The 22742-nt window shown below is 46.8% G+C and overlaps 1 protein-coding gene across 4 annotated transcripts in view; it reads right to left on the bottom strand.

Moving 5' to 3' along the window:
• Positions 1-18761, bottom strand: part of DOP1B (DOP1 leucine zipper like protein B) — a 99903-nt gene extending 81142 nt beyond the window's left edge. For all 4 annotated transcript variants that reach the window (XR_013966418.1, XM_080796745.1, XM_080796744.1 and 1 more), the window contains exon 1: positions 18597-18761. Coding sequence is in view for 3 of the 4 variants with exons in the window: in XM_080796745.1 (XP_080652871.1) it covers positions 18597-18734 (138 nt within the window). In the remaining variant the exon portion in view is untranslated. The remainder of the gene's footprint in view (positions 1-18596) is intronic.
• Positions 18762-22742: the final 3981 nt, after the last annotated feature.

Here is a 22742-nt window from a genome sequence, read left to right on the forward strand (position 1 = left end):
AATGGCCATGTTTTTGAAGTCACTTTGAAAAATGCTAAACAGGAAGGAAAAGCTAGGATTAAAGCAGAAATAAACCTTCCTTCCTTCTTTTCCTCAAGAATGACACTGTTTTAAAAGCATTCCCTCAGCTAATACAAGATATAATAGTTGGGACTTTGTTGTATGCATTGGCTCAGCAGGCTGACCTGAAAATAATAAAAGATCTATAAAACCCAAGTTTGAAAAAGAAAGGTCTGAACCACATCCATGCTTGGTTAATAGAGACCAGGAAGTGTCTCGTTTTGCCCCATCCACGATAATGTCTGCTCTGCACTTTGTTTTCCTTTGACATCACGCTATCTGGCAAGACTCTGAGCATGACGCAGACTGGTTCTGTACAAGAAACAGCGTTAAAAATTCCAAAAGGGTAGGCCACAGACTCAGAAAGTACTTTGATACACTTAAAAAATGTGTAAAGAGAAATTTAACGATACGGGAAGGGGGTGAGTTACATTTGATCTTAAAAAGTTCCCAGAAGAGATCGCCCAAACCTGCTCTTCCCGGTGATAACACTGACTTCAGGACGCCAGACGCTCGTCTGTAAGGAGACACAAGCGAGCCAATTCAAAAGCCGGCCTTGCATCAAGCAAATGGTAAAATACCAGCAGGCCTTCCTTCTGGGAGGTGGTCATCTTTAAAAGGCTGTTCGTTTCATGCCACAAAACCGAAGCCGTACCGTGAGTAAGGCTGGCCAGGTGACACAAGCTTGAACGCTCATTAAATACTTGCCAAGGGACACCAACAGTGCCCTTCAGACAGAAGGAACACAGGACAGACGCTGGGGAATAACAAACTGGCCAGGACGTCCCACGTGAAAGTAGGCCGAGTCCTGAAGGCGGAGGTGGTGAAGAGCGTCATGTCCTTCCAGAGATGGCCGTGACTCAGCCACCGTGCCAGCCTGGGAGGAGGACGGGGACGGCGAGAGACAGGAGAAGCAACAGGCAAACAGGCACGACAGGGAGTTGGGATTTCACAGAGAACCCACGAAGTCCACTTCTTTTTAACTGGGGGAGTGACTCCTGTACAACCCTTCTGGAAAAGAGAGCTTCCTTCTAACAAGGTCCCCAACAGAAACATGGCTGTGTGGTGCTGACATGCCAGCGGACCGCTGAGGTCACACCTGCCGAGAAGTGACCCCGGGGAGTCGTCACTGCACCTTACAACACGCACATCCCACGACCTCTGCTTGCAGCAGAGCTGCTGGCAGGGCGCCGTGTTCTCGGCTTCACCCGACCTTCCACGCAAGGTAGACATGCATCAGAATGCATGTTTTGGTTTTAAAAATGTCTCACAATTAATTTTATTCCTTTTGGATCGGTTCTATCTCGCTGCCGGAGCCAATACTAACTCACACTTTCTGAGCAAACACCACGCTGCCTGCTAGGAGCCCCACCGAAGGCTGAGCGCACACACTGCGGGAGGACAGCGACCCCAGGCCAGGCCAGGCCAGGGCGACGACAGCAGGCCGACCCGGGTCTGCCACTGACCACGCATCCATAAGCCCGGGGCTGACACCTCGGTGGGGCAATCTGGGAAGCTCATTTTCCTCAGCTGAACCGGAGCTGGTTCTGCTGTGGAGGGAACACATTGCTGGTCTAACACATGACAACGTGAAGCAGGGGCAGGGGACATGTGACAGAGCACAGTCTCGGAATGAGCTGACCTGGGGCCCGGTCGGGGCACCACCCTTCCTCAGCTGCCCAGCCCCGCACAGGTTTCCTGAGCACGGGGACCTGGTCATACAGGCGAGACTCGAAAGGAGCTGAAACACCGGGCTATTCACGCCATTCCCACTTGCCCAGGGCATCCGGATGCACAAGGAACACATGCGTCTATATGCATGTGACACGAACACTGGGTCCAGGCTCTCAGTCAAGAGGACTTGGGAATCTCCACTCTGGGTCAGAAAACTTCTTAAAACACGACAGGGGTGCCTCGGTGACTCAACTGGTTAAGCACCCAACTCTTGATTTCGGCTTAAGAAATCAGGGTTGTGGGATCGAGCCCTGCTCTGGGTGTGGAGCCTGCTTGAGATTCTTTCTCCCTCCCTCTAAAAACAAAAAGCCACCACCAACAAAAAACCCAAAACAAACCACCACACACGGCGCCTGGGGGGCTCAGTGGGTTAAAGCCTCTGCCTTCGGCTCCGGTCATGATCTCAGGGTCCTGGGATCGAGCCCCGCATTCGGTTCTTTGCTCAGCAGGGAGCCTGCTTCCCTTCTTCTCTCTCTGCCTGCCTCTCTGCCTACTTGTGATCTCTGTCTGTCAAATAAATAAAGTAAATTAAAAAAAAAAACGAAAACGACCACATAGCATTGCTACCTCATAGAAGGCAAGTCGCAACACACATGTTCCAATATTGCTCTTTATTTTTCCCTTGTGAGTTTATTACAACATCTCTTGTAGAAACCACTCCCTCTCACCACCAAGAGCAATTTTCCCTATCTTCCCACACAGAAACTTTAGACGGCTAGCTGCAGGACCTTGCAGGCTTCCAGACTTACATCGAATTCTTTTCCCACCACAGTGCAGGTCCTGAGCCTTCCCTCCCAGCCACGCACCTGCACGTGGGCCTGCAGCGCTGCCGTCTGAGCTGAACACCTTACGCTGAACCAGAAAGCCTCAATAAAGCTTCCCTCGGCGTCCTCCCCAGTAAAAGGGTTGAGCAGCACCAACTTCGGAGGAGTATAGGTTTGAGAGACAATGAGTAACAAGCTCGTAACAGGAGCTCACTAAAGGGTATCATTCCATTTTGGGGACTACGAGCCAAGAGGGTGGGACGATGGACAAGGGTGGGAGGAGGTCAAGGCTGCGGAGTTCGACAGTGAACCACATAAAAGGAAATGAACATGTGGGGCAAACATGCCCTTCAGGATTAAACACTGACACATATGTGATGCAGAGAATACTAAAATACTTAAGAATTTATAACTGCAAACCAGAAGATCTCATAAAAGTGAGCATATCATTAAGATACTAAATGACTTGCTGTCTGGACACACCTTCTTTTCTGCTTCTTAAATGTATTTTAACCCACATACAAATGATATATTTAACAAACAAACCAAAAGCCTATTATATAGAAACCAACTTGTTCAAGTCAGAGCCAGAAAAGCCGCAAGAACATCTTGGGGAAAGAGTCTCATTACAAATCCCAAACAGGCTTCAGTCCCAAAAGTTCTACTGGTAGAACTCAATATTCTTTAGAATTCACACCAGAAGAACAGAACTGGCACACTCAAATGAGACGGAATGTGATTTCCTCCTGCCAGAGCAGGTTTCTCGAGATCTCCGGAACAGCGCTTCCCAATCCTTGGTGTTGAAGCAAAGTAGGTCCAAAGTGGCTATGCACAGCTTGGGACACCCTCCCCGAGCACTCTGGTTCTGCCAGCCCACACAGAGCCTCAGGCACACACTGGGAGCTGGGATCAGGGACCTGCGCAGGCAGCAAGGAGCTAATCAGAGTCAGGGTTGGGAGGGGGGGAATATACCTCTCCAACCCGCTCTGCTTGTTCACTCTCATCTGAATCCGACCTGTGGTTCTCCTCGTCCATGGTTCCCTTTGCTTCCCTGGCCCTGAGATAAGCTACCTGGACAGACGCATGTGGCAGTTAAAGAACGATGATGGGAGGAAGAAGGCTGCTGACAAAGTACTCGGGAACTGAGGCAGGAAAGCCTGGCTCGCTCAGATCTGTTCAGGCCCAAGCGGGTTCCGCTCTCCAGAACCCAACAGCTCTAGAATGGCCCGGAGCACCCAAAACCAAGAGGCTGAACACACGGCTGGCACAGAGCAGGCACTGAAGGAACACTACCTCCTCAGAAACACAACAGGGCTTGTGCAGTCAGGACGAAACCAGGGCGTGGAGACAAAATCCTTGCCGTTTCTCCGTCCCTGCCTTGATTCCAGCCAGAACCACGCCAAAGCAGGTGGTGAGGGCGCCGACCAGCACAGCACATGCCGTCTCTTTTAAGGACAAACACCTTTACTGTTGAGAAACAAGCGTGCCTGCTTCTGCCCACAGAGGAAACGGGTTCCCATGGGTTAAGGATGGTCCGACATTGTGGACTCAGTCACCAAGCATCGGGCGGTAAAGCACAGCACATCCAGCTACACAAATCGAAATGAAGAAATGTATCACCTCACAACCAAAAGTCTAGAGCAGTGCTACTAAGACTGTGGCAGTTCTGCCTCTGGGGGACACTGGACAATATCTGGAGGCACTACAGTGGGGGTTGGGGGTGGGACAGCCTCCAAGAGGCTGATGAATATCCTAGAAGGCACAGGACAGCACTCCCTGCCCCATCACTGAAGGTCAACAGTGCCGAGGCTAAGCAACTGGTGTGGGGAAGCACAGTCCTGCATTTCGCTGATTCAAGGGCTCAGTGACATCCTAAAAGGACAAGCCTTTGTGTGCTTACATGCTCCTCGTGGTGAGTTGACTTATCCTCGGCCTTTTCCTGCTGTGGCCTCAGACGTCTGCTGCACATCAGGCATTACACGCTCCCACAATTAAAGAGAGGAACAAAAAAGTCAAGTGTTTGTTCGTTTCCTGTCTCTCTGTATTAGAGGAAACCCTTTCCAGAAGTTAGCTGGCCACACCTCATAGGTCAGGGAAGGTCACATGTCCATGTCTGAGTCAATCCCTGCCAAGGAAAACAGAATTCCTGGGAAGAAGTCCGAGAACAATAACATTCACTGCTGAGGCTGGGAGATCGGTGCTCCCCCGTGCGGTGCTTTACCACCTGATCCCCAAGACATAACTGAGAAGGCAGAGGGTGAACAGTGGGGTAGACAACCAGCACGTGCATCTCAATCTCAGAAGTAAGTGGTGAGCCTGAACGTGACCCTGAGAGCTCTCGCCTTCTTTCATCCTACAACATCTGCATTATGGTACCTTCCAGCAGATTTACTTCCAAGGCCCATCTCAGGCACTGGGAGAATCAGTTTGAGTAACATCATCACCAAAAGCACGTGAATAAAATGTTAAGGCAGAGACGTGTGGCTTTGAGAAAAACAATTCCACAATCTACAGACCGATCAGGTAATGAAATGGCATACTTTCCGGCCATATAAAGGTAAGAAGTCGTTTAAGTTAGTAAATAAAGACTAAACCGATGTCTCAGGGAACAGCAATCCGATGGGCCTGCGGGGCTGAGATAATCATGAGACAGGAGGGGCCCCCATCAAAATCAGTGCACACCACGTGGGGACAGGGACTGCAACGTCCACCCGAATCACGATCCCCGCCTCTGTGGCAGAGGTGGGGGCCAGGCCCTGGCTCCTCCACCACAGAATATCCTTCTCCCTTAAAGAAATGCCTGGAGGAAATGTGTGCCACTAAGACGTACGCACGCTCCTATATGCTCTCCCCGCTTCTTGTGGAACAGAACGGCAGCGAACAGAGCAACTCTGGAAGCCATGTGTTAAAAATGGCAGAGTCCCAGGCTTGAGTCTCCAGAATAACCATGGGGAAGAGAGCTGCCCAATCTGGAACACCAGGCTGAACTGACAGAGGAGCAGCAACTTCTACCTTATTGGTGGCCCTGAGTTTGTGGACGGCTTTGTTATAGCAGCTGACTTTACTGTAACTAACACACTGCAAGTATCATCATTATTTAACGCCATTCCAGAAAATGCTAGCAAAATACCGGGAAAAAAAACCCACACAAATTCAGTATTGATTGATGATACGTATGCTTGTCTCGCCACAGAACTCAAAACCATGAGCTGAAAAAAAACTTAGAAATAAATTCACGAAGATGGCTAGTTTCCAAACTCTGTAAATTAATCGTTTTGTCCATGTCAACAAGTTCAAACACAGAGTGGGAAAGAAACCCATTCACAGCAGCAAAATACATATACAGAATATACAGAGTTGCAGAGGGACAGGGAGAAGCAGGGTCCCCACTGAGCAGGGAGCCCAATGCGGGGCTCGATCCCAGGACTCTAGGATCGTGACCCGAGCCAAAGGCTGACACTTAACCCACTGAGCCACCCAAGCACCACTCTAATCTGCAGTCATTTAAATGGGAAATGCAAAAGCCACAAGGAGCTACTACTACACTCACACTAAAATGGCTAAAACAGAGACTGCCCATGCTGAGTGCTGGCATGAATATGGGATAACTAGAGTTCCCGTACACTGCTGGAGGGGTATAAAATGACACAACCACTTTGGAAAACAATTTGCCAGTTTTTTAAGAAGTATGTATCTATCTACTGGAAGCAACCCAAAATGTCCATTAATAGGAAAATGGACAAATAAGCGGTATACATCCATGGCTTCCTACTCAGCAGTAAAAAGGAATGAACTATCCATCTACACAACAGCCTGGCTGACTCTCCAACTGGTGTTGCCGAGGGACAGATGCCAGACCAGGAAGTAAAGGGTAGATACCGTATGATTCTGTTTATATAAAATTTTAGAAAATGCAAACTAGCAGATCAGCAGCTGCCTGGAGATGGGGGCAGAGAGGGAAGGGAGGAAACTTCTAGGGGTGACAGATACATGCCCATTATCTTTAAGGGGTGTTGGTTTCACAGGTATATACAAATGTCAAAATTCATCAAATTATACACTTTAAGTATATGTAGTTTATTGCATGTGAGCAAAGCTGTTTAAAAAAAAAATGAAAAGACCATTTAAAAAAGATAAATGGGGTGGCTGGGTGATGGATATTGGGGAGGGTATGTGCTATGGTGAGTGCTATGAATTGTGTTAAGACTGATGATTCAGACCTGTACTCCTGAAGCAAATAACACATTATATGTTTAAATAAATAAATAAAATTTTAAAAAGATAAATAAATCGGAATGCCTATATTTGGCTCGCATACAAGCTTGAATATAAGCGTTCCCATTTAATCAGCTGTCCTTTTTTGAAAAATAGCGAAGTTTAACTTAATTCCTTCTGTATTAGTTTGCTGGGGCTGTTGTAACAAAATGTCACGGACTAGGTGGCTCAGACATCAGAATTTATTTCTTACAGCTCGGGAGGCTAGAAGTCCAAGATCAAGGTGCTAACTAACTTGGTTCTCTGCCTGGTTTGTGGACGGCCACCTTCTTGCTGTGTGCTCAAAACATGGAGGAGAGACATCTCTTCCTGTCTCCCTTTTTTTTTTTATAAGGCCAACAATCTACTGGGTTAGGGCCTTACCCTAATGAATGACCTCCTTCAATCTTAATTACTTCCTGAAGATGTATCTCCAGATACAGGCACATTGAGGCTTAGGCCTCTAACATACAAGTTTGGTGGGGTTGGGGGAGACATAATTCAGTCCATAGCACCTTCCTTAGCACGGCCTGATGTGAAATTTCTAGTTCCATAACTTTCTGGACAGAATTTATAAAACGTAAGCACAGAACAAGCTCTTTCGTTATCCATAAACTTGATTCTGCTAGATGAGCTTTTTCTTCCCCTGGATGAGCTTTTGCCATTAGATTCCCGGTAGAACAACTCACCTGCCCAAATCTGGACTATTTCCACCCCTCCAGCAGATCTCAAAGTTTAGCAAAAATGTCCTCTGTTCACATGCAAAATATATACGTTACCCTTGCTATAAATTACTGAACGCATACCAGTCTCCTGATTTCAGCAGAGAAATGTTCTTTCAAGGACCATGTCAGCCTTACGCAGACATGTTTGAGTGGCTCAGAGTGAGGCAGCTCCCACAAGCCCGAATCAGCAACACCCTGGCCGATTCTGAGCTCCCTCCGGAGAACGGGGGACAGGGCAAGAAGCAACAATGCCACCTTGAGCCCTAACGCATCACCTACCAAGAGGATAATGATAGAACAGCAGCAAAGGACTTGACAGCCCCTGCCACAGTAGGACGGGGAGTTCCACCTGACATTCTATTAGCTACGTCTGCTAACTCCCGGTGCCAAGAATGTCAGCACACTGCCAGAAGCAAATGGGCCTAGTGCTTACCACCGTCCTGCAAAGAGCCAGTTCTACTTTGCTGACGCATGAAGAATGAGTAACTGCCACAGACAACCTTCCAATCTGGTCTCTTTCTGGAAGGCATTCAGGCCACATCTTTCCAGAATGACCCTAACATCACACTAACCTGACCACTTCTACCCTCTAGGTCACTGCCACAGGCAGCAGCAGATGGCTGGAAAACGATTACAACAGCTGCCCCAAACTGAGGTACCACACTCTTAACAGGAGGCCCCTCACAGTGAGGTGACAAGAAGGAACCAGGCATCACATAGGCTCAGAGCCACAATTTGTAAACAATGAAGGCTGAGAGGGGCTCAGGTCCTGCCCCACGTCACGGACTAGAGGGAGTCTGGTCCAGGGGGATCAGGAGCGGTGATTTAAACTACATCTCGGGGCACCTGGGTGGCTCAGTGGGTTAAGGCCTCTGTCTTTGGCTCGGGTCGTGGTCCCAGGGTCCTGGGATCGAGCCCCGCATCCAGCTCTCTGCTCAGCGGGGACCCTGCTTCCTCCTCCCTGCCTACTTGTGATCTCTGTCTGTTAAATAAAATAAAATCTTAAAAAAAAAAAACACACAACTACATCTCAATGAATAAATAAATAAAATTAACTGCATCTCAATAGAAAGAGGAAGAGGCTGGGGAGGAGGACATAGGGAGGCACATGGGAAAGGTCAACTGGGAGGACAACACCCTCCCCCAAAGAGATGCCCCACAACAAAGCCCCTACAAGAAAGCTGGTGCAGACCTTGTGAGGTGAAGTCAGATGGGACACGAATCATCGGTGTTACGGGCTGAAAGTCTGTGTCCTGCAGTATGATGGAACTGGGAAGTGGGGTGGGGAGGTAACTGGGTCATGAGGGTGAAGCCCTCAGGATTGGGATTAGTGCCTTTATAAAAGGGACCTCACAGTGCTCCCTGGCCCCTTCTGCCACGTGAGGACATAATGGAAGGACGGCCGTCTGGGATCCAGGAAGCAGCCCGCAAAGACCCTGAATCTACCAGTGCCCTGATCTTGACCCCCAGGCTCCAGAACTGTGAGCGAGGAAGGCCTGCTGTTCTGCGTCTGGTCTGGGGTACTCTGTTATAGCAGTTCACACAGACCGAGACAGTCAGGAAGTTCTTGGCACACACTGAATCACCACATGTGCCAGAGTGAAGTTCTTCACAATGCTGCAGGGCAATAAAAAACAAGATCAAAGAAGTAATGCTCTACCGTTCCGTAAGGGGTGTGATGGAAAACCATCTGGGGGCGCCTGGGTGGCTCAGTGGGTTGAGCCTCTGCCTTCGGCTCAGGTCATGATCCCAGGGTCCTGGGATCGAGTCCCGCATCGGGCTCTCTGCTCAGCGGGGAGCCTGCTTCCCCCTCTCTCTCACTGCCTGCCTCTCTGCCTACTTGTGATCTCTGTCTGTGACAAATAAATAAATAAAATCTTTTTAAAAAATAAATAAATAAAATAAATATAAAATAAATAAAATAAATAATATACAATATATATATAATATATAAAATAAATAAAATAAAATAAAATAAATAAAATCTTTAAAATAAAAAGAAAAGAAAACCATCTGGGATTCCATCGGAAATGAGCTTTTTGAAAACACTGGTACATGGAGAGATAATCCGCACTTCATTGTCAGACCCTGTTACAGGCTAAATCGTGTCCCCCAAATCGCTGTGTTGAAACCCTCACCCCTAGTACCTTACAATGTGACCGTATTTGGAGACAGGGCCTTTGGAAAGGCAATGAAGGTAAAATGTCACAATCTAGGTGACAGGTGATGCCCAATATGACGGAAGTCCTTCCAAGAGGAGATTAAGACACAGCCATGCACAGTGGAGACCACGTGAGGACAAAGGGAGGAGGTGGCCACCTGCAAGGCAAGGTGAGAGGCCTCAGAAGAATCTGCCGGGACCTTAATCTGGGACTTCCATCCTCCGGAACTGTGTGGAAGTTAATTTCTGTTAAATCGCCCAGTGTGTCAGATTTTGCTGACAACTTAGCCAAATAATACAGACCTCAGATTAAAGAGGCTTTATCTGAATACTATCTAGCAGAGAAAAGTAGCTGATTAGGGCTAGGGTAAACATCACGATCCAGCTCAGACTCATCAACTTTTCAGGTAGAAGGGTCCTGAAACAGAAGCTGTAGACCAGAACAGTTCACCTGGTCTCCTATCTCCAGCCCGTTCTTCCGGAAATAACATAGCGCTAACTCCGAAATGCCACAAGAAGGCTCTGCGTTAACAAGGAGGTGGTGTCCTTAAGTGCTAAGACTCCAGAAGCTGAAACTAACAATACCCAGCACCTCCTATTTCTCTTGCTATTCACGTCACCTGCTTTCGTCACTTCATGAAACAGCAGGGTGCTAAAAAGCAGCAGCCAAAAAAGGTGATTCGTTTAAGACCATTATGACATTTTTTAAAAAGGAGTTTCAGGGGCACCTGGGTGGCTCAGTGGGTTAAGCCTCTGCCTCCGGCTCAGGTCATGATCTCGGGGTCCTGGGATGGAGCCCCGCATGGGGCTCTCTGCTCAGCAGGGAGCCTGCTTCCCACCGCCCCCCCCCGCCCCCCCCGCCTGCCTCTCTGGCTGCTTGTGATCTCTGTCTGTCAAATAATAATAAATAAAATCTTAAAAAAAAATAAAAATAAAAAGGAGTTTTAAAGATAAGGTTTTGTGTTTTTTTTTGTTTTTAAAGATTTTATTTATTTATTTGAGAAAGAGCACGGGAGCACGGGCAGAGGGGAGCAGCAGAGGGAGAAGCAGGCTCCCCGCTGAGCAGGGAGCCCCCGGGGGTGTCGATTTCAGGACACTCGGATCATGACCTGAGCTGAAGGCAGATGCCTAACTGACCGAGCCACCCAGGTGCCCCAAAGATAAGGTTTTTAAATGCACAGAGCTTATTCATTTCTACCATCCTCTGTTTCCATAATCAAAGTTGTAACCCAGGCTTGGCAAGTGGTTGGGTTCATCAGGACTCAACATGTATTTGTTAATTAAAATTTATCTAAAAATAATCAGCAGAAGATGATGGCCTGAAGTCTCAGATAAACAATTAAGCAAAAATTACCCCACTGAGGGGCACCTGGGTGGCTCAGTGGGTTAAGCTTCTGCCTTCAGCTTGTGTCATGATCTCAGGGTCCTGGGATTGAGCCCTGCATTGGGCTCTCTGCTAGGCAGGGAGCCTACATTTCACCCCCCACCCCACCCCTGCCCTGCCTGCCTCTCTGCCTACTTGCGATCTCCGTCAAAATAAAAAATAAAATTTAAAATAAATCTTTAAAAAAAAATTACCCTATTCATGTTGCTATACCTGAAACCCATAAAAAGTAAACTTTTCTCCAATACATAAAATTCTGAAGAAGATACTGAAAGTTTAAAAACTGATACAATTAGAACTCACAGATAGTCTGACAAACAAAGACCTCTTGGAGCTCAGTTTTCTCATTTGCCAAGAGCTGAGCTAGATGAGCCTTCTGTTCTGTCTACGGTTAATGTTTTATAGCCAACAACCACCTACCTTAATTAAAAAGCATCTTGACTTAACCTTACTATTAACCTACAGTATTGTTTCTATTTGCAGTATAAAGATCTTTTACTAATTCGTCACTAATTTACTCACTTGAATTTCTGTGTACATGCAGGAGTCTAAGAAATCTGACCATTGCCGAGGCCTTAACCTCGTTATTCACATCAACTCTCATCGGGTTTCCTGAACACAGAAGTTGTGAGTCTCCCAGGAGTGAAGTAACTGCTGACACTGACACTGGGCTTGCTCCATCCAGCACCGTCCACATCCTCTGCCCCAGTATCTCTGATCTGGCTGCACAAGCTGTCCACTACCACCGCAGCAGGCTCCCTGCCCACGCATCAGCCAGAGGGATGCTTCCGGCAGGTAAGGGAGATCGGCCGCACCTTGCTCAATGGCTCCTCCTCCCTTGCGGAACAGGAGCTTGTGACCTGCCCTGGCTCCCTCTCCTCCCTCCTCTCCTATCACCCCTCCAGCCCAGCCACACCCGCCCCCTACTGTACCTTGGACACAGGCCCATGCCCCAGATGGTCTCCCCGCCAGCTTGCTCACTGCATCCAGGCCTCTGCTCAAATCTCAAATGTCACGTTATCAGAGCCATCTCTGTCTGAACTAAACCCCACCTTCTTCCTCCCTACCCTATTTCCCTGGCCTGCTTTATTCTTCCTCAGCGTTCTGCACCTGATATCACATATTTATTGTCTGTCTTCTGCCAACAAAGCCTTATGAACGTTGTGCTCAGTGTCGTATCCCCCTCCCCTAGGTGTTCAATATGTCTTGGTCTCACCACTGGATCAGTCTGCCAGGCTGGATGGCGTAAACCACAGAAACAGGCTGTCTCTCAGTTCTGGAGGCCAGAAGTCCGAGATCAAGGAGTCAGCTGGTTGGTTCCTTCTGAGGACTTAAGGGGGAATTCGCTCCGACCGCTCTTCTTACTTCCGGCAGTGTGCTGGCGATCGCTCGTGTTCCTAGCCTTATAATCACGCGGGCCAGGTGTCTGCCTTCATCTCCACACGGCGTCGTCCCTCTATGCATGCCTGTGTCTGTGTCCAAACTGCCCCCTTTTGGAAGGACTCCAGTCAGAGTGCATCCGAGCCCACCCTGACGACTTCACTTTAACTCGATGAGCTCTGTAAAGACCCAACCTCAAATAAGGTGACACTCTGAGACACTGAGGGTTAGGATATCAACATATGGGGGGGGGGGCACCTGAGTGGCTTAGTGGGTTAAGCGTCTGTCTGCCTTCTGCTTGGGTCATTACCTCAGGGTCCTGGGATCGAGCCGTGGATCCAGCTCTCTGCTCAGCAGGAGCCTGCTGCCCCCCTCTCTGCCTGCTGCTGTGCCTACTTGTGATCTCTCCGTCAAATAAATAAATAAAATCTTAAAAAAAAAAAAACCACCATATTTTTTTTTGAAAGACACAATTCAACCCGTAACAACCACTTAGTAGCCATGAGACATCGGGCAAGTTATTAGTAAACCTTCATTGGTAAAATGAGTTTTAGAAATTCACTGCACCTGCTTCATTTGGATAATGAAGACAGTGCCCCTGACAACAGAAAGGTGTACCCCTGCCCCCATATGTGAGCCACGCAGATAGTGACACGAAAAAAGCTCCAGAGCATGGGCTTGGCAGCCAGGGTTTAAGCTCTCTCTGCACTTGCTGGCTCTCATCCTGCAGAAGTTGCTTAGCCTGAGACCAATCTCCAGATATGTTATATTATAAAATAATGCACATCAAGTCCTTAGCACATGGTATGCTCTCTAGCAATGTCAGTTGTCATAGGCAAGGCTGAGGCAAAGATGGACAGTGTCACCTCATCCCACTGATGTCTTGCAAATTTTTTTATTCATCACTTAATCATACGTAGAAACAGAAAACAGGAAGCTTGAGCATAGAAAACATAGTAGTACCATTACACAGAATTGGGTACCAACCGTAATAAAAAGTTGTCTTTTTAAACTTTTATTCAATATCACTCATATCCAACTGCCTACAGACATCAGATGGGGACATCGACCAGACACCTCAAACTAGCCTGTCCCAAAGTGAACCTCTGGTCTCCCTGCCCTCCCCCCCCCATGGAGCGGGGTCCTCCCTGGGCTTCCTCCCCCTTGCATCTTGTGGCTTCTGGGAGAAGACCTGTGAGTCCCACTTGCCTCCTCTTTTTCTCTTGTATCCCAAGTCCAGTCCATGAACAAATTGTTATATCTTCAAAGTATATTCAAAACCCAAGCCCTTCTCCACTGGCCCACCTATGTTACCGCAACAGCTCCTAAATGGTCTCTCTGTTTCTGCCTTGCCTGACCCCACCCATTCTCTACCCCCTACAGAGAAGCTGGAACCTGCTCTAGCATACTAAGCCAGGCCATGCTCCTGGCTCAGCTGCTCTCCAGGGTACCCACCAGCCCCTGACTCAGTGGCCACTGTCAGACTCCAGTTTTAAAGGACCTATGAGATTGGATGCCCTCTCCACCCATTATCTCTATGGCCTTGTGTCCTATACTCTCCCCATCCCTTGCTTGCCTTGTGACCTCAATGGCCTCAGACATACCAGAGCCTCTCCACTCGGTCAAAGGGTGCCTTCTCAGCAAGGTCTCCCATAAAGACCCACTTTATTTTATTATTTTTAATTTCTTGTTTAATTTTTATTTTTTTTAAGATTTTATTTATTTATTTGACAGACAGAGATCACAAGTAGGCAGAGGCAGGCAGAGAGAGAGGGAGGAGGAAGCAGGCTCCCCGCCAAGCAGAGAGCCTGATGCGGGGCTCGATCCCAGGACCCTGGGATCATGACCTGAGCCGAAGGCAGGAGCTTTAACCCACTGAGCCACCCAGGCGCCCCAAGACTCACTTTATACACATCCTCAATACTCACCATCTCCTTCCTTCACTGCTATCTACCATCCTGTATATTCTGTTTATCTTCCAGCTTTCCCCAGGTCCCCAAGTGGGCAGGGGCTAGTTGGTTTTGCTCTCTTCCGTGCCCTGATGCCTAGGACAGTACTAGCACATTGTAGGGACTGACACAGCTATTGAATGCACGAATAGCTAATGCTTTTAAAGCTCCTCCAAGAAGAGTTCATCTGTACTTGATAACGAGCATTTTTTTTAAAAGATTTTATTTATTATTTGACAGAGACACAGTGAGACAGGGAACACAAGCAGAGTGAGTGGGAGAGAGAGAAGCAGGCTTCCCTCTGAGCAGGAAGCCCAATGCAGGGCTCCATCCCAGGACCCTGTGATCAAGACCTGAGCTGAAGGCAGAAGCTTAATGACTGAACCACCCAGGCGCCCAATAATCTACATTTTAAAAGGTGGGTTAAAATGATGAAACATTTTAGAGAGTTTTTCAAGCATATCAAAAGTGGGCTTGTTTGGGGCGCCTGGGTGGCTCAGTGGGTTAAGCCTCTGCCTTCAGCTCGGGTCATGATTCCAGGGTTCTGGGATCGAGTCCCGCATCGGGCTCTCTGCTCGGCAGGGAGCCTGCTTCCTCCCTCTCTCTCTCTGCCTGCCTCTCTGCCTACTTGTGATCTCTGTCTATCAAGTAAATAAAATAAAATCTTTAAAAAAAAAAAAAAAAGTGGGCTTGTTTAACAGAATACTTCATGGCTTGAGAATTGCACTGACCAAGTTTATTATTTTAGCTAGCTCAAAATGTGTATGTTCCTAAATAAATCGAAGACGTCCAGTGTTCACGGACTTGGAAGACAGTATTGTTCACACGGCAATACCCTCCCAAGTGATCCACAGAGTCACTGCAATCCCTATGAAAATCCCACCTGACTTGTTGGGAGAAACTGACAAGTGGATCCTAAAATGCATATGGAATTTCAAGGCACCCAGAAGAGCCCCAACAATCCAGCACAATAAAGTTGGAACAACAAAGTGATTTCCCCATTTCAAAACTTATTATAAAGCTACAATAATCAAAATGTGTGGGCTAGCCTAAGGATAGATAGGTCAATGGAAAAGAAACAGAAGTCCAGAAATAAAGCCACCTACTTATGGCCAACTGATTTTCAACAAGGGTTCCCAGGCCCTTGGGAAGAGCAGGATCTCCGACAGATGGTGCTGGGACAACTGGATTTCATGCAAAAGGATACACTCAGAGCCTCACTTCATACCATGCATACATATTGGTTCAAAATGGTTCAAACACCTGAATGTAGGAGCTAAGACTATAAAACTCTCAGAAGAAAATACAGGGGCAAATCTTCATGATCTTGCATTCGGCAATGGTTTCTTAGATATGACACCAAAAGCACAAGCAACAGAAGAAAAAGTAGGTAGCTTGGGACTCCATCAAAATTAAAAACTTCTTTGGAGCCTGGGTGGCTCAGCTAGTTAAGCATCTTTTATCTCAGCTCAGGTCTTGATCTCAGGATCGTGAGTTCAAGCCCCGTATTGGGCTCCACGCTGGGTGTGGAGCCTACTTAAAGAAAAAAAAAAAAGAAAAAGAAATAGAAATTTAAAACTTTTGCGTAAAGGGCGCCATCAAAAAGGTGAAAAGACAACCTAAGAATGGGAAACAAATATTTGCAAACCATATATCTAGTAAGGGCCTAGTATCCAGAATGTGTAGAGAACTCTTACAAATCAACAACAAAAAGACAAACAACCCAGTTTAAAAAATGGGCGAAGTATTTGAACAGAAATTCTCCAAAGAAGATACACAGATGACCAATAAACACATGAAAAGATACCCAAATTATAAATCACCAGGGAAATGTAAATCAGAACCACAATGAGACAGCACCACGACAGCTATCATCAAGATTAAAAAAAAAAAATCGTGAAGCGTTAGTGAGGCTATGAAGAAATGGAAACTCGTTCATTGCTGGTGGCACATGAAGCAACGGAGCCTCTGAGAAAGCAGGCTGGCGGTTCCTCAAGAAGCTAAACATAGAATTACCATGTGACTCTGTAATTCCGCTTCTAAGTCTATACCCCCAAAGCAGTATAGACAGGTGTATGCAAACTTGTACGCAAATGTTCACAGCAGCACTAGTCACAACCAGCCAGAAGGCAGAAACCCAGATGTCCGTCAACAGATGACTGGATAAATAAAATGTGGCGTATCCATAAAATGGAGTATCATTCAGCTGTAAAAACTGATGGAGCACTGACACATGCTACAACATGGAGGAACCGGGAAACACGCGAAGTGAAAGAAGCCAGACACAGAAGGGTACTGTACGGGTGCGTGTATATGAAATGTCCAGACACAGAAAGTCGACCAGTGGTTGCCAGGGCCTGGGCAGGGGGAGAGATGGGAGGGTTTCCTTTTGGGTTGGTGAAAATGTTCTGGAACTAGATGGTGGTGACGGTCGCACCACATTGCAAATGCAGGAAAAGCCACGTGACCGTACTCTCGGAAATGGTTAAATGACAAGGTCTAGGTTTTGTGGATTTTACCTCAACAACAAAAATAACGAACACACCCCCTCCCAAAGTAAGCATGCTATTTTTAGATGCCAGGAGGGTCAAGTACTAAATAAAATACTGAAACACCCAGAAGAACTTGAATATGCCTGAATCCCACCTCAGCACTTCTTCCTTTCCCCTAAAAAGAGATCCACCTTCACGCAAGACGCGACGGCTCTCTTCAGCTTGCAAATTCCTGAGCTCTACAGCCAAAGGAGTCTCAAGCTCTTAGGTGCTATTTCACCACCTCCGTCTACCCCAGCAGGCCAGCCACGACACTCGCATGTGGTAAGTACACTTGTGAGAGACCACACAGCTTCCCGGCCACCACCCATCGTAACTGCCAGCCTTCCTCACGCCCTCCCCGCATTTCCCGAGGAAATAAATGGAGAAATTTTTTCTCTTCATTAGAAGACCCCAGTGTGTGTGACCTCGCGAGTGGAGATCCGAAGAGGAGGCATGTACATCTCCCAAGTCCCACATGGCACTGGGGTTCCAAAGTCAGATGTTCTAGGAAGGAGCCCCGGCCAGGCAGCAACAGAGCCCGGGAACAGTGTCTTCAAGCCCAAACCTCTTCTACCTACAGTAGAAGCACTGGGCATTACTAGGTCGTCCTCCTGAGCAGGATGGGAACATTCAGTGGTCCCATCTACAGAACACCAGGTCAAGCATGCACGGGACCAGTTTTGGTCTTCCTAGACCAGACTCTTTTCTCCTCATCCAAACATGCTCATAATTTCTGGACAGATTTCAATATTTAGGTCATCCCATGGTCTTCCATGAGTTACCAATCAGCAGTCAAATGGCCAAAAAAGTAGACCAAAGAAGAAAAGTCATAAAAGTCCTAAGTACTAAGAAGTACATGAAAGATAATTCATCTTTGGGGCACCTGGGTGGTGCAGCGGGTTCAGCATCTCTTGGTTTCGGCTCGGGTCATGATCTCAGGGTCCTGGGATCGAGCCCTGCGTTGGGCTCCAAGCTCCATGGGGGAGTCTGCTCGGGATTCTCTCTCTCCCTCCACCTCTGCGCCTCCCTCCACTTTCTCTCTCTCAAATAAAGAAAATCTTAAAAAAAAAAAAAAAAAAGAAAAAGAAAAAGATAATTCATCTTTGAATAACTGATCGGTCAATTTTTATTTATTTATTTATTTATTTATTTAAAAAGATTTCATTTATTTATTTGACAGAGAGAGATCACAGCAGACAGAGGCAGGGAGAGAGAGAGGGAAGCAGGCTCCCTGCCGAGCAGAGAGCCCGACGTGGGGCTCGATCCCAGGACCCCGAGATCACGACCCGAGCCGAAGGCAGCGGCTTAACCCACTGAGCCACCCAGGCGCCCATTGATCGGTCAATTTTAAAGTTTATCTTATTTAGACGTAAATACAGTGGAGAAAAACACTGTTCAGCTCTTTCATTGACTATATCTACAGTATAATTCTACGCCCAGAAAAAAATAAAAAGCTGGAAAGAGGTTAAGTATACTGGCCAGGTTAACAGCAGGCAACTGGAATTACAGAATTACAGGTAGACTTTCTTATCAGCATTTTCTAATTGTTATAATCAGCATGTCATGTAATAATAAAAAGAATTCCTTGAGATAATAAAAAGACAGCTGTGTCCCCGCCTCCAGGCAATCTAAATATTCTACACCCCGATACCTTGTTGAGCTTGCCCAGCGAAGATATGAGATCCGCCCATTCACTTGAGGACTCGAAATTTCTTAAAGCCTTTTCAATCACCGAAGAGTAATTTCTGTATCTGTAATCATTCAGGAGTTCCTGCTCCTCTGGATCCATCTTACATTCTCACAGCGGAGAAAGTATCTAAAAGCGAATCAAGAAAGAAATGAGGGAGCTGCTCAAGGACACAGAGCCTTCCCAGCCCAGAGCTACAGAGGACACGTGTCCACAAACACTCCCGTGCACAAACACACTCAGCGATGCAACTCAAATATTTAGCAAGGCTCCTGGGCCAGGCACTGTGGTAGATAAAAGATAAACAGTTCCGGTCCTCTTGGATTCTTATGGAGACAAATGGACAGAGCAGAAAAGCAGCAAAAATGCCGGGATTCCTCTTAACTGACCAAATTAATTCTAGGAGTGAAAAGTACAAAGCCGCTCACTAAATATTGTTGCCTGCTGGTAATTCTGAATGCAGGTGGCCCTTCCTACTGTAGGGCATTTATAAAAGCTAAGGAAAAGCAGGTCAGTGCTAGTAATCAGAGCAACCTCTTTATTCATCCAATCCTTTACAACTAGACTATGTTAGAGGATTGGGAATATTCTAGAAGAAAATCTGATAGGGAAGAAAAAAGTTTAAAAAATAAGGATGTAAGAATGCACTGTCTGACATCAGTGTTGCCAGAAATCCACCAGGTGCCTGTTCAGTTACTAAGCTCCAATCCCCCGCAAATCCCCGCCAACCAGCCACTGGACTGACAGTTTTGTGCCTCCTCCATGTGTAGAGCCTGGACGTGGGGTGGTGATGTCAAGGCCAAAGCAATCACCACTTTATTCTTCTTGCCCTTGTATATTCTTTGACAGATTCTTTTGTTTTTTTCCTGTGGCTAGATGCATTCATTATGTATGAACCACTGCAGCTATTATAAAGCCTAAGACCGATATGGTCTCATCCCGGCGCCAACAGCAACCATTTCCTCTTTTTATCTCCAATGTGACAAAAGGAAACAAAGAACAGCACAGAATGCTGCACTCATTTGACTTCATGAAAATATTTGTCATTTACATGTGACAATGGACGCAATACGAGTGCATGCATATGTCAAGTTTTGTTTTTATTCCTTTATTAACAAAAAAAAAATCTGTAGGTCAACCTACTAGTTTATTCAAACAATAACGACTGTGAAATATTCCACAAGATATGGAAATGTTCAACAGTTCTCTTGGTCTGGCACCAAGTTCCATACTTTGTCATTTTCTCAAAAGGGACGCCTTGGGGCTCTGATTTGCCCTCCTTCTTTAGTCATCATCTGATTAAGATCTACTCAAAGCGTGGCAGGCATCTACCCTGAAATTCCTTGTCCCCTTTTCCATACTAAGGGAACCCGAATTTTGCTCAAGGTAGTGCTAACAGCTCCCCACCTCCCTTGCAGCTGGGTGGCCACACACAGCTCTAGGCAACAAGGGGTCAGTAGAAGCTGGTGGTGGGGCCTCCAGGAAAGCGGTTTGAAAGAGGCAGACTCCTCTGACCTGGGCCTCTTGCCCATTACTCCTGCCCATCTTTCTGCCTGGAACAAAGGTTTGATGTTGGAGGTGAAGCCACGTGTGGCAAGCAAGAGGAAACAGCCAACCTTGGTGTGTGACTTTTGTGGATAAGAGGAAAGACAGAGCAGCTGAGGCCACAGATGACTTTAAGAAGGGACCATGTCAACCCTGAACTTGATGTTTTCTCCACAGAAGAGCTGACCTAAGCCACTATATAATCAAGTTTTCTGCTACTCACAACCAAACACAATCCTGATTGACATACGAGGCTAATATTTCACTAGTACATAGTCTGAAAAGACAATAAAATACAGAGCAACATGGTATCATTAAACACACTGAGAATGCTGTAGTTAGCTAACCAAGTTGCACGCCATCAGGCAAAATGGCAAACATCATAGATGAAAGAAACTGAAGTGTAAGTACAATAAATCTTTCATTTATTGAATCTTTCATTTATTGGCCATGGTGAATTTCTAAGAATCCCATGGTATCTGCTACTTCACTTTCTGGTCATTCTGGGCCCATTCCGATCTGCCCAAGGCCACCACAACTTTCAAGTTTCCAGTGTCAATAGACTTTTCACCTAGGACTGTGCAGCAGACCATTCCCTCCTTCCCAAAACTGCCTCCTTTCAGCCCATACCCTCCCCTGGCCCTGCCAGCCCTGCACTGGTTTCCACCTCTCCTCTGTTCCTTCTCCTCTGCAGGCTAATCCTCCTCTATCCTGTTTCCAAATATTGCTATTACCTGGCACCAAGTTTTGTCCTCTTTCTATCCTTGGTCATCTCCCCATTCCTACAACTCACAGATACCATCTTTCTGCTAATGACCCACGGATTTATAATTCCTGCCCAAATCTCCCCCTCTGAGGTCCAGATTCAAGAATATACCTACCTGACTCATTTGCCCAGATGTGGCATACGTGTCTCAAACTTAGTACATCCCAAACTTTCGTCAACAAAATATGGTCTAGCCATACAAGGACCAAAGTACTGATGTATGCTACAGTAAGGGTGAACCTGGGTAATACATAACATAGCGGAAGAAGCCACACAAAAGGCCACATATTGTATGATTCCATCCACATGACATGTCCAGGACAGGGGAATCTGTAGAGACGGCAAGTAGATTAGCAGCCGCCTAGGGAAGGGAGGAGTAACAAGGAAGAACTGCAAATGGGCACAGGAACCTTCCTGGGGTAATGGAAATGTGCTAAAGCTGAATTATGGCAATGGTTGCACAACTCCGTAAATATACTAAAAATCACTGAATTGTACATTGAAATCAATGTATAGACTTATGGTCTATAAATTACACCTCAGAGGGTGCCTGGGGGGCTCAGTAAGTTGAGCATCTACCTTCAGCTGGAGTCATGATCTCAGGGTCCTGCGATGGAGCCCAGTAACGTTAGACTCCCTGCTCAGCAGAGAGTAGGCTTCTCCCTCTCTCTCTGCCCCTCCCCCACTCTAGCTCCTGCTCCCTCTCTCCCCCTAATGAATAAAAATCTTTTAAAAAAATTACACCTCAGGGGGTGCTTGGGTGGCTCAGTGGGTTAAAGCCTCTGCCTTCAGCTCGGGTCATGATCCCGGACTCTTGGGATCGAGTCCCGCATGGGGCTCTCTGCTCAGCGGGAAGCCTGCTTCCTCCTCTCTCTGCCTGTCTCTCTGCCTACTTGTGATCTCTGTCAAATACATAAATAAAAATCTTTTAAAAAAATTTAAAAAAAATTACACCTCAGTAAAGTTGTTTTTTAAAAAACCCTATAGTCTTGATTCTACCTGCTCAGTGCTGTTTCTCCAGTCTTCCTTTCCTCAGAAAGTAGCCCCACCATTCTTGGGACATTTGACATCACCCTGGACTCTTTTTTCTCTTCCCTGCCTCACTTAACCCAAGTCCTGCTTTTCTTCTTCTAAAACACCTGTGGACTCAGCTGCTCTCTATCTCCGCCACACCACTGTGCAAGCTTCCCCTACAAGCTTGCGGACACTTCCTGTTGGTTCTCCTTCACTCTCACCCCTCTCCAATGCATTTTCACAGAGCAGTCCCAGAAGACTCTTAAAACATAAATCACAGCACATCCCCACCATGTTTGAACTCTTCCCATTACGCTTACAATAATCCAAACTTCCCCACCCCATGGCCTACAAGGTTCCAACTACTTTTCCCTTCGAGGCACTCCGCTTGTCCTAAAACTGATTCAGCCTATCACAAAGCCTTTGCACATGCTGCGGCTCTCTGGAAAAATATACTGTACTATGTATATGAATGTACACAATAAGACTACCCACTGATTCTTGGGAAGGCCTCGTTTTCTGAAATAATAGCCTTTATACTTTTTTAAAAAAAGATTTATTTAGAGAGAGACAGAGAGAGCGTGTGCGCAAGCAGGAGGAGGGGCAGAGGAAGAAGGAGAGAATTCTCCAGCAGACTCTGCACTGAGTGCGGAGTCTGACTCGGGGCTCTAACCCACGACCCTGAGATCACGACCCGAGCCAAAATCAAGATTTGGTCACTTAACCAACTGAGCCACCCAGGCACTCTTATCCTTCGCACTTTTTAAAAATATTAAAGGATGGCA

The sequence above is a fragment of the Martes martes genome (assembly GCF_963455335.1).
Source record: "Martes martes genome assembly, chromosome: 1".
Lineage (NCBI taxonomy): Eukaryota > Metazoa > Chordata > Mammalia > Carnivora > Mustelidae > Martes > Martes martes.